The following is a 13,589-nucleotide window of genomic DNA, read 5'->3' on the forward strand; positions in this document are numbered from 1 at the left end:
ACCTAACACTCTTCTTTGTGACTACACGTTGGAAATCAATGTATCCTGTCTTCAAGGATGACGATCCATGTTCCCATTTGAAGGTCTATCCACATGTCTTCTCTGCTTGTCTAAATTCTTCCTTCAAGGACTATTTCACAAAATGCTAATTATCTTACCTCTGTCGTGGCCTTTGAACATCTCTGAAATGTACTTTACACCTCAAATATTTTTTTCATTATACTAGATATGACTCTTGAGTGTAATATTAAGGATGCTGAAAGCTCACAGCATGATGTAGGAAGTATCATAGAGGAGAAAATGTGATGGGCCAATGCAAAGGGAAAACAAATAAGAACTTAGAAAATTTGGTAAAAGTCAAATATTAAAGAACAATTTGCAACCCAATACCAAATGAGGAATTTATCCTCCAAATATTGGAGAATGAATTAAAGATTTTAAGTATATGATGTTTGGAAAATGAATGATTACTCAGTACTATTGCTGAATTCTCTCTCACTATCACCCTTCTTGTTATTCTGCCTGGTGGCAATATTTTTGAAACTTTAACGAACTTACCTTGCAATTACATTTTCCAAGAATTTTTGAAATCACCTCCTATTTAAGACATTTAATGGTCAAATCAATGTGCAGAAAAAGGGGGAGGAAGAATCAACTGTGATTTCTAAGCATTTGACTAAGGCAACATAATTTATAATAAGGTTATTAAGTAAATGAAACATTAGGTGTAGAAATCATCTCAGAGTCTGCTGTTCAAGTCATTGGATCTGCAGGAAGTTAGATGACAGTAGGCAATTAAAGGACAGAGGTAAATGGCTAAAGAGAGAAGTCTATAATGAATACATAATAATCCACCTGGGATTTTAGAATACAGTCAGGGGAGTGTGTAGGGGAGTGGATAATTGAAGATACAAAGTGAGATATCTTCAGAGATAGTATCAAGGCAAGATAAAGAGGGTTTGGTAGTTTTCTGTTCTCTGTATACACAAGCACAATCATGAGCGGATCTAACTGCAGTCCTGAATCCATTAAAACAATGCAAGATTAAGGAAACAAACTAGTATAAACAGTTCACAGATGCATGCTGACTGCCCTTTTCAGATTTTTTAAGTGAATTATCCAGAAAATATGTTTGCTTTATTTTCAAAAGTTTAATTCAATCAATACCAATACTCTCAGTTTGCATGCAAGTGAAAATGAATGTTCACAAGTCAATGATTTTGAATAGATCACAAATAACCGGCAACAACTATTGTACATTCAAATTAAATCTTTTTATTTTAAATATTCACATTACAGGAATTCATTAGGCCTGAATAGAACATCATTATTTTCACATCCAAGAAGTAACTCCAGTGTTAAATCAGTGAGATACTTACACTGAATATAAGAAAAATAACCGAAGAAAGAGGTTTCTTTTTACACATACAGGTTCAAATTTTTTATACATGTATTTCTGCCTTGGCATCTTAGCACAGATTGCAGAAGTCACCATAACTGCTGATCAAAATTTCACAAAATTATAGCAGTCACACCGTATATTTATAAGCTCAGAAAGACAGCAATGAGTGTGAATCTATATTGTCATAGCACTTTTTAAGGGAAAGACATTTCAAATGGTGTCTCCAGTTTAATTTTTGGAATGAACGATTCTTCAAATAGCTGAATATACAGATTTTCTATGGCATTTTGCCTTTCATGGCTTATTAAAACATTTGATTAGCTGCCATAAAATGTTATGTTATTTACAAGTTGAATAAATGAATGGTACAATGCGGTAGCAAACTGAGTTCAGATCAATATTTGCTGTATGTTACAAATACACAACATCTTGGTTGGTGAAGTTGACCTCCACACTGCTAGGACTGGCTACTCCTCATTTGATTTACTGCTTAACTCCCAGGATGCAGCAAAACTCAGTTGCATAATTTTCACTTGGAATAGTAGCTAGAGTCATATTTCCTTATGATTATACTAACTTCACTGAAGCTGTTAAAATTGAACTCGAAGGAACCAATCTTCTGTAAATAAATAAATAAATAAATGTATAAATAGGACTCCCACTGTCTTAATAATAGAGCAATGGAATTACTTTCCAACAGTGTAAATTCTTATATTGGTGTTTTAAGTTACTAAGAGCTATGTTCTAGTCTTAATATATTATCATCAGTGAGTGAATTCATTCGGAAGGGGTAATTGGTCCAGACACATTACCTGTTTGGAATTAAGCCCTTTCAAAAGCACAAGTATATTTTCTAGAAACAAAACAAAACAAACTTCTCTGAATGCAGTATTTTTTTGTTATTCACAAAGACTGCTGTAAATTATCAGCATGCAAATGCATGCCTCTATAGCCAAAATTCATACCCTTTTTACAATTTTAAAATTATTTAAATTACTAAGAAAAAAGGCTAGGTCCACTTTTTTTCCCCTACCAATTATAGTGACTGGCTGTCTACACTGCCTGAATATTTGTGTTACTATTCAATTTAGTGTTATGCAGACCTGGCTTCAAGTATTCCCTTGCCCCATCCCCATCCCTGGCAGTAGTACTGTACTGACTTTGGCAGTGTAAAAAGAGACATATCTTTGTTGACTATGGAAAAAGCTGCCACAGTTTTGTGTCCATAGAATAGAACTAGTTAAGTATTTTTTTCACATCTTCATGCTTTTATAATATTAAGATTCTGTACAGTAAATTATATCATTTCCCAACAAATAATTTTATTTGCTTTATTTTACTGCCAACAATAAACTCCAAGAAGAAAATTTATGGGGAAAATATATCACAATATGCTGCAAAATTGGGAAAAATGCAAAGTAGCATTGGCTATTGGCTCATAAGCACTAGTGACATTTTCACTTTACCAACTGTTTAGAAAGGACTTTTGAATCATGCACATGGATTGATATGGAGCCCATGTGTGAGTTGGCAGTGTAAATATTCCCAAATCTGTATGACTAACCAAATGCATGCATTTTATTTTAACCTAATATAAACACAACATTAATATCATATAATTTCTATCATATTTCAAACATGCACTGGCTAATAAAATACAATATTAAATAAAAGCTGATGTTTGATATAAAATAATCCATGTTTTTTTTCAAATGTGGAAAAATACTCTACAAAAAAATAAGTAGAAAAGTGATTTCTGGTCAATGTATGATTTTATCTATAAAAATCCAGATGACTATTTAGTGTGCTTACAACAACCCTATTGGGTTTGCATGGCAATTGTACACACAAAGTCAATAGCATTAAACAACTACTAGCACAATGCAATTGAATGCTTATCAGAAATAACATGAACCTATAAACTGTACATTTGGCATTAGGTTTCAGGATATTAAGAGTTTGCTTAAATATGACAATACAATAGTGCAAAATTATTTTACAACAATAAAACATACAATTACCATCCAAATAGCTTATAGGTTACTGAATGTTATAATTCACATATTGGATGGAATTGGCACATTTTCTTTTAATGTGATAATTTTGCCCTTCCTTACTTGAGTGTAAGTTGTTTTATTTAAAATTAGAGTTAAGTTGTATTTTTTTTTACTAGGTATTGATATTGTCTATCACTATTTGTGTTCTTGAGGGAATGAGATGAAACATGTAAAGTTCTCCACTCTTCACTTGTAGAACTTTATTGAAACTTTATTTTTCAGAACTCTTTAATCAGAGCTCCTGAAGAAAATACCTATTAACCTCTTTCCTCTATTTCTCATGATTCCCATTTCCTCATTGTTCACATTATAGAGCAGTGACAGGGCCACGTGGTAGGGAGCAGGAAGAAATGAAAGAAAAAATCTAGAATATGTGGCAGCCCATGCCCCATGTCAGATAAATGGAGTAATAATTTCTAATCAACTAAGAGATGTATTAAGATATTCTTGGCAACTCTAGTATATAGTCCACCTCCTTCCACTTCCAGATGAGAAATCTGTTACCCAGAAATGCTGGTGAAATTACACAGTAGTTTGTGCAAACTAGAACTAGGGCTCTGATCCTTAGTTTACTTCTTTTCTTGTTGACACTTTACTCCTTTCTGCAGGTTTGTGAACCTGAATCTAGATACAGACTTGCTTGCTCTTTTTTTCTGTTTTAAAACCTCTGTGATCCAATTCCAGGGATGGGTAGACTATTAATCTTACAGAGCAGGAGCTGTCATTGATTTGAATGTGGGGCATCTATAAGCTGAAAGTTTTTAAAGTAAGCTTTTAATCTCAAATATGATGGTTTTTCGTTTAATTGTTTTAAAATAATAAACTATTTGAGACAGGTCATCTATTATCTGAAAGAAGACTGCTTTAAGTTTTGCATAAACAGCCAGATATCCTTGGCTTGCTCAAAGGCTCTTAAAGAGGAAAATCACTGCGCAATGCCTGACCTCATTACAGTTCCTGGAGACATTTGTTCCACTCCCTATAGGCCTTCTTCCAGCAATCTCACCTTGGCAGAGGATGGCGTCTTCACAATTTCCTCAGCTGAGGGAATAAAGGGCTAATGAGGCCAACCTGAGACTGGGAATGTGGACACACGGGCACGTGCATATTTCTCACCTAAGTAGTCCTGTGTTGTTAATTCAGTGTTTGAGTATCATTTCTGCAAGCCTGCTTTTCTATCTCCTGCACCTTCATTAATCAAAATGGAATGTAACCCATCTGTATTACTACAGTTAATATACCTCTTTGTGGAAACTGTCCTTAAAATTTTTCAGGTAAAACCTGTATTTATTTTTTACAATGAAATTCCAGCAAGCTCTAACTGTACATATCTTATATACACAACTAATTCAAAAGTATTGGTTGCCAGATAATTCATAACAATAATTCTGTTTTTGGATTTTTCTGATGTCCTAGCAATAAACACTTCTAATGTTCTTTAAATGAACATAAGAATTATTTTAAAATGCTATTTTGGATATTATTCTTTTTTTTCAAACAAGATGTAGACTCTTTAAGTTTACCCTTTAGTTTTAACATGATACAACTTAAAAATTGTGTACATAAACAGTTCTGATAATGCATGTCAGAACTATTTATTATGCAATTAGCAATTGGAGTAGTCAATCACAGTTTGAATAATAATTATTTTATTTCTGCACCACTAATAAAATATATCCCTGTATATTGATTTTATACTCAGATTTTCAAAAGTAACTTTTATTGTTTTTTTTTAACTCTAGGAAAAGGAGATGCAGATGTTATGATTTTCCCTAACATTGATTAACTAATCTCTAAGTCAAGTTATTGACTTTTTCTAGCCTTCTTTCCTTATCAGAAAATCAGAGAACTTTCATGCTATTCCATTCTGTGACTTGAGCTATAGCAACGGATATAAGCTATTCATTTACTGATTTCTCATAACAGTGAGGGCAAATTAGGCCTGCTTGGATTCCAATTATTTTAACAAATGGTACATGTGCTCAGTAATGCAAACAATGCTTATTTATCACCTCTGCTGCTCCCCATACCCTTTCCATTACTTAGTAATTACAGAAGACGTGAATACTCCCTTTCACACTATATTTGTTTCATTCCTCCTGAAGATTATTCCTTTGGCTTGTTTAAATTTGCAGTGATTCTTATAAGCTATCTGCTTAACATCCTTAGTGTTAGAACTGAAATTAAGGAAATAGCTGTGGATTCTTCCTAATTATCTCCCATAAAGCTAAAGCATAATAAATGAACATTTATTATCTAATCACTTGAATATAATTCCATTTGTCTCCACAAAAAAATGCACATAAGAAATATGTTACCTTCACTTCAGAAATGCAAAATCTGAGGCTAAGAGAAGTCAAGGAACTTGGACCCAACTAGTGAAGGAGACAGCTGTTAGTTCTAAATCCATGTGCTATGACTTCTTGTCATAGCTCAGTTTCAAATTACCTTTCTACCTATCAGACAAGGATGGTGGAACCACTGAAGCAGTTTCTTAATCACATGCAATGGATAAAGAGATCACAAAGTCATTTGATTTTGTGCTTCTAAAGGAACCTAGTCATTGTCTTTGTCCAGTCTTTCCCATTGAAAACATAAAAATACAATTAGAACCTAAAAAGGTAATTAGAAATATTTTGTTCTAGGTGTGTAACCTTTTCTTCTCCTTTTAGCTCCCCCAGGCCAACGGCTGTTTGTGTTGGTTCCCACAAGTGTCTTCATATTAGATTACCTGTGGAGTATTTACAACTTCTAGACTCTGTATCCTTCCTTAAACCATTTGGGTCAGATCTTTGGAAATGAGGACAGACCACTCATAATTAAAGCTTCCCTAGAGGATCCTAATATTTATCTAGGCTTCAGAATTACTGCTATCAGCCACTCACAACTTGAAAGAATGCCTGGAGACTATAAATAACTTAACCCCCCCAAAACAAGAAAAATCAGTGAGTTGTAAGCTCATGGATGAAAGAATTAGGCATTGAAAATGTCTTGGATCTTGAAGTAGAAGAATACTCCACTGATGTATGATTTCAGCTAAACTAAAGAAAGACAATTATTTCTTATTATTTGAGTGTAGAATATTTCCCATTTTACAGGTAGGACACTGATCTCAAACTGTTAGCAAAACAAAATTTTGGGGGAGATATTTAAAACACAGATTCCAGCAGCCATCCCAGATACAGAAAATCTGAAGCTGCATATCGTAAATAATCTTTCAAATGATTCTCAAACGGCAGACCCAGGAAATTCTAAGTCATATGTGTTTGAGAACAGGTGGCTTAGGATAAGATAGCTTACAAAATAACTTAGGAAATATATTAAGATAATGCTTTTTTTGAAATTATTTTAAGAGATTTCAATTTCATGAGACAGACCCTAAGAATAGCTTTATTAATAAACAGTAGTGATTTCAGATCAAGTGACGTAGGAATCGTGTTTTTGTGATACTGACCAAAGATGATTGGTGTTGTAGAGGTACTTTCTAAACAAAAATTAGTTTCCAAGTCAGTCAAATGCATGAATGTATATTAACTGTTAAAAATAACTAAATTTTCTTAATGTATTCAATATAGATTACTGAAATTATGCTGTTTTATTGTCAGCTGAGGATTACCTTACTTGCTTTCATTACCTCATTGAATGTTTTGCATCAATAAGTGTTTTAGATCAATGTAATAAAAATTATATAGCACAGAAAAACCTAAAATATTTTAAAATAATGTCCAGTATATTGTTTTTCTGCAGGTAAAAACTCATTGAGTAGTGAGTTACAAACAAAAGACTTATTTAGATTTCTAAGGGGAGAGAAGAGATAAAGGAGAAGGTTAATTAACTGAGCACATGTTATATTTTAAGCTCTGGTAAAAAAAAAAATCAAGGTTAGGTTCTTTACACATGAACAACAATAAGTCCCAAAGAGATTAAATATATTTCTCAAGATTAAGTTTGTTGTACTAATAACCTAGGATAACATTCATATGCTTAGTGTAGAAAGCTTGCTTTCATTCAGGTTCTGTTGACTGTTTTATAAAATGCTTATGAATATGGAAGCATTCAATATGAATTACTGACTAGGAGATCACTTCAGAGAGTAGTGGAATTCAACCATTTTTAAAATGCTATAAAATCTCTAGATGAGAGTCATCAAGGAAAAAAATTGTAATTGACTAATATTTGCAATACAACAAAATGAAGTTAGGGAGGAGAGAAATGGTATTTCTCTCCATGCATAGTTTGATAATAAATATTTGCTCTTCACAGTGCTTGCACTTTATATTCTCCATAAATACTAATTTTCTTTACTATTAGAAACAGTTATTTGAAACAGTTGATATGTTACTACTATTTGAATAGAATGTTAACATGTTCCAAATCTTCTAAATCTTTCTTGCAGTTTTAGTTCTTTTGGGGCCTTAGCATGTAGTAAACAATGGCTTCCTTATGCATGCAGGCAGCAAAGTGAACAATCATATAAATATAAAAAACCTCCTATTGGTCCCAATAAGTTGGTACTGTCACTACATTAGCCAAAGCAATTTGATGACTATGAATGACACTCATTTATTCACTCAACAATTGTTTGTTGAGAACTTTCTCTGCAGAAGGCACCAAGCTTATTCTTTAGATTCTGAAGTTTGTGATTTAAGAGCTTTATTATAATGTGTTAGGAAGTTTCCCTAAAGGAGACTAGAGTTGAAGGGAACTCAAAGATATGATCAAGCACAAAGTCATAATGGAAGGAACTAAAACTTGTTTTAGTAACATATTAATTAAGGAAAAATAAGACATTTTCTAGGTGATTACCTTAAGACTCATGGAATCTAGTTTGAAAATGCACAGGCAAAAAATATATATCAGTAGTATCATTTCCTATTCTTTTCATATTTAGCCTCCATTTGGAGGCAAGTATTTAAAGGCTCAGCAATAAATTTCCTAAACATTCTGTTGCTTTACACTTTAAATGCTCTGAACTTTCTAAATTCTCACAATTGAAATAATGTCTGCACATGTTAGTACTATCAGAAATTTTACAGTAAATATAAAAATTTCAAGATGATATTAGCTTCCCACTAAGTTTTTTTTTCAGATACTTCTTTATATAGTCAAATTAATGGTGTCATAAAATATATGATTGTCACATCTTTCTTTTTCAGAGTATAATACTGCAGGTTTTGACAATTCAGTATAGTCTTATTAGTAAAGCCTATAATAATTAATATTTAGATATTTAGAACATTATAAGCAACATTTTTGATGTTTCAAAATAAAACATTTTCAATGCCCTGTTTTTATATACACAAATTTCCCCAGGAATAATTTTTGTTCTTATAACCACTATTTTATTGAATCAATGTATCTTTCACATGAGACATCCTTAGAAAGAATTGCAATCCACAGGATTTATTAAGGGACTGGCTAAGAACTATGCACCTTCTTGAAAATCATGTTTAACTTAAATATAATAAAAACCCATTTCCTCTGAGAAAGCTCAGCTCTTACACTATTTAAACCAGGAAGAATGCTAGCAAGTTTAATGTTTTATTTCCTGTATACCTCCAAAGCCAAAGTTCTTCCACACAGAGTATCGTTCTAAAGATTCCAAAAAAATGCCAATAAGACATTCACATTTATAGGAATCTAGATATACTTCCATGATGAGGTTGGAATCCAATGAAAAGGAACTTTGTATTAAGGGAGATAGGGCATGAGGTGTACCAGGTAAAGCATCCCATATGAGTGCTGGTTTGAGTCCCAGCTGCTCTGCTTCTGATCCAGCTCTCTGCTAATGGCCTGGGAAAGCAGTGTAGGATGGCCCAAGTGCTTGAGCACCTGCACCCACATGGGAGACCCAGAGGAAGATCCTGGCTCCTGGCTTAGGATCAGCCCAGCTCCGCAAATTGCAGCTATTTGGGGGGTCAACCAGCAGAAGGAAGATCTCACTCTCTATTTGTATCTCTGTCCGTCTTTCTCTCTGTATCTGTGCCTCTCAAATAAATAAATGAATCTCATAAAAAAGAGAGAGAGATGGCCTTTAAATGCTAATCTTACCTACTGTAGCTGTAGGGCATGGGGTGTGTGTGTGTGTGTGAATGTGTTTCTTGAATAAATAATATCTCTGAATATAGTTAACTCATAAATAGAAAGAACAAATTATTTATAGCATTGCTATAGTTCCTTCTAACCCTGTCTCACAGATCAGTGGGCCCAGACTGAAGGATTCAGTTGAATCTTTCATTTTGACATTTCAAATTCAGAAAACTTATGCTTCAGGACCTTGGGAACAGGTTTTGCACTTACAGATGCACCAGTTAAACACTTAGGAATATTTCCTTGATTTGGGTCATATTATCAGCATATAATCCTATTCATAGTTCAAGAAAAAGCCCAGATTCAACAACATAGGCAACTGCCCTCAGATCTCTCCATATAGAAAAGGCAGATTGAAAAGATACTGACAGGTTATCTACTTTCAAAGACAGCAGATGCTTTCTACACTTGTTTGCAATAAATCCTCTTTAAATCCTTATATTCTTCATAGGCTAAAAAATGATAAAGTAAGTATAATCACATGAATTTACTATTTAACAATTTGACAATATAATAAACATGAGTGGAGAGCTTTACTTTTCTAGGAGGGCAACTATGCAGACATATGTTGTATTTCTTGTTGCACTTTGGTTAGAAGAGATAATACGGAGGACATCTATGTTGTGTCAAATGAGTAGACAAAGTTTGCAGCTAAGAAACATGTGAAGAGCTAAGCAATTGGAGAAATTTGATACTTTTTTAAAATAACACCTACAGTGACCCATATATACTCCTCTGAGAGTAGTATAAGTATAAGCATAAACATAGACTCAGGCTCTAGTTGAAAGGAAACTTTCATATCTTTCTCCATTTAATCGTTAACTTCTTTAAGGCAGCAATATTATCTTGCTCATCTTCATCTCTGTGTTGACTATGGTTGGCACTGCCTGACACTGAATAATTGTATGGTCACTGCTAAATAAATGAACTTGGGAATCAAACAATTTTATATCCAATGAAAGAAATTTCCTTTGCTCTAATTCTTCCAGTACTAGGAAGAAATCCCTCTCACAAGGCAGTCTTCATTGTTGGGCCTGCTTTACTCTTACTGAATGAAAATTTATCTCTCAAATTTCTATTTGGTGAAGAAGATTGTGGGTTTCAGTTCTGCTGATATCAACATGTTACAGGACTAGTTACAGATAGACCCTTATAGATATCATCAGAACATTCTCATTCTTTTGATGGGCAGAATGGAATAAAAGTAATACAGATTCTTTTGGGGAGTGTTTTCCTTGAAAACACCTTGGCTTTTCCCACCTAATATCTTGGATTATATTCTCATATGCTTGGCTTCTTGACATGTTTTTGAGTTATTGTCTCTCTCCCTTCTTTAACCATATGTAGGGAAGTGGTGCAGACAATTATCTGATAATAGTTTTACTTAAGTTTTTCATAAATGAGAGGACATACCTCTCAAATGCTATACTTATTTGTTCATATGGTAAAATCAAACTGTTTAAATCTTGGGGCTTCAGAAAAATACTTTCAATTGATAAGTAATTAAAATTGTGCATAAATGGTACATTTATAAATATGGTTTATGCCTATAGATATCTTTTTTGTTGAGTTGTTTTATTATTACAGTAAGTGTTATCAAGCAATACTTTAAATTTTCTCAAGTGTTATTCATATTATTTCCCAGGTAGCAAAGTTACAACAAATTAGACATTTAAAGATGGGTAAATAATTTAACCTAAGATCATGAGAATAAGTACTGCCTTTGCAAGTCGACTTAATGAAAATAAATGGGAAACCTAAAAGCTTCCTGGACAAGACTGTTCTGCTTCACGTCTTCTCATTCACTGTGAACTCTGCCTTCACAAATGTGGTAGATATGTAAACATAGATCCATTACCGACAATTTGACACATTGTTCGACTTTGAAGTCAAAGAAGTTAGAATTCAATTATAATACATTCTCTCTTTGTTATATTATGCAAACATGGAACTATAGATTATAATATTTAGTGAAAATCTTTCATATTTTAAGATGTGTATTTTCATTTCTCAAATAGATTAAACAGCTGATCAGTGTAGAAACAACAATCAAATAACAATTTACATTACAGACAACTATGAAATGTGAAAAAACAATGTTTACAAACGATAATGAAGAATAAATTATTTTTCAGTGCACATAATTAGGTATATACAGGATAATTTAAAATCAAATGAAATGATTGCTAATGCCGAGCTCTTCAAAATCTCCAATAAAATATACATGTTACCCAAGAGAGACTGATAAAAATAAATCGTGACATAAAAGAAGAACATTGTTTTTCTTCTTATCCTCAAAACTTGGATAATATCTCATCAAAATATTTTACCAAGTATGCAAATAATGGAAAGCTTTAATTCCAAAACCATTTCTCTAAATTACCAACAGACTTATATTCTTGATGCCTTTTCACATGATCACAAGCCAAGCATGCGTGTGATTCCCAAAATCTTGGAAGATTTACAGTGAAATCTTTCCTCCAGTTAAAGTAACTTAGGTATAGCTTATTGTTTTTGTCAACCTCCTTCAAATACTTTGCTAGCTCACTGGGAGAGTTATAGTCTTCCACATGAATGAATGAATCTGCTGGGATATAATTTTCATAGTTTTCCCTAGATGGCCCTAGAACAACTGGCACAGAGCCAGCCAGAAAAGCATTATAGAGCTTTTCTGTGATGTAATCTTTGTGGATTGAGTTTTCAAAAGAAAGATAAAATTTACAAGTAGATATGGTAGGAATCAAATTTTTATCATTAACATATTCTCCAAATGCTTGCCCATAAGTATGGATTTCAATGCTTTTGCTTAGCTCATTGTAATACTTGACCCTGGCATGCTCAGGATTCCAGTTACTTACAACCCAACACACCAGCTTCTCTTTGCTTGGCACTTCAAACACGAAGGGGTTTGTGCTCACCGTCAAGAAGCCATAAGGCACTTGGATATCTGAGTCACGGCGGTAGGTCAGAGTCAGGTTGAAGAGGTGCTCGATTCCACTCTTTTGAGGAGTGTGAGTTGGTGATTCCAAATTCATCCAAATCCATTTCTGGAAGGGTGGCCTAGCTTGCTGAGGTAAATTAGTCAGATCCCAACTGATGTCTCGGTGATGGATAAGAACCGCATGAGATTTGTTGTACAGTGAACGGTCTGTTGTGAGATGGCATCCCTGGATGTTGAACATTGCTTGGCAGGATGTAAGGTCAAAGGTCTGCCCAAATGGCCATACCCACACTAGAATAGTAGTTTCATTAAAATAATCCGTTTTGGTGGAGAAGAAATTTTTCATTTTCAGCACTGAGCTGGCTGACTCCATTGGGCTGAAGATCCAGCTGTTGGTGGGCTTGATGTAAATGAGCAGACATGCCATGAAGCAGCCCAGGACAATGCAGACGATTAAAAATGGGCGGAGAATTCCTTTGGATGTTGATGTCATAATTTCTTCTGTGAAATAGAGAAAGAGCGGAAGGTAGGGGCAAGGCTGAAGAGATAATCATACATGCATTTCTACACAAACAGTTTGCATATCCTAAAGCACACTCAATCACAAAATCAACTCCATGGAAAGAAATACAGATTTCATATAAGCCAATAAATTACTTTTAAAAAAAGTTTCCTGTAATAGTATCATATCCTCAAGCCAAGTTACATTTTGTCCAATGCCACCCTACCTATTCTGTTTTTATAAACTTCTAGAAAAGTGGCAGAGCACAAACTATTAAGAAAGCCATCGCTGAAATTTTTAGTGTCTTGACGCCCCATAAGATTTGTAAACATCTCCCAGCTGATGTGATCACTTCTTTACCAGCATACTGATTCCACTATAACCATAGGCTGGTGCTGTGGCTCACCAGGCTAATCCTCTGCCTGTGGCGCCAGCACCCCGGATTCTGTCCTGGTTACTCCTCTTCCAGTCCAGCTCTTGGCTATGGCCCGGGAGTGCAGTGGAGGATGGCCCAAGTGCTTGGGCCCTGCACCCGCATGGGAGACCAGGAGGAAGCACCTGGCTCCTGGCTTCGGATCGGCGCAGTGCGCCGGCCGT

The 13,589-nt window shown here is 34.2% G+C and overlaps 1 protein-coding gene across 3 annotated transcripts in view; it reads right to left on the reverse strand.

Annotated features, from left to right (window-relative positions):
- Window positions 1-735: 735 nt before the first annotated feature.
- Window positions 736-13,589, reverse strand: part of FUT9 (fucosyltransferase 9) — a 216,673-nt gene continuing 203,819 nt past the window's right edge. For all 3 annotated transcript variants that reach the window (XM_070073763.1, XM_070073764.1, XM_070073766.1), the window contains one exon: window positions 736-12,991. In XM_070073763.1, coding sequence (XP_069929864.1) covers window positions 11,904-12,983 — 1,080 coding nt within the window. In that variant the 5' untranslated portion in view covers window positions 12,984-12,991 and the 3' untranslated portion in view covers window positions 736-11,903. The remainder of the gene's footprint in view (window positions 12,992-13,589) is intronic.

This window comes from Oryctolagus cuniculus, chromosome 5 (genome assembly GCF_964237555.1).
Source record: "Oryctolagus cuniculus chromosome 5, mOryCun1.1, whole genome shotgun sequence".
Classification (NCBI taxonomy): domain Eukaryota; kingdom Metazoa; phylum Chordata; class Mammalia; order Lagomorpha; family Leporidae; genus Oryctolagus; species Oryctolagus cuniculus.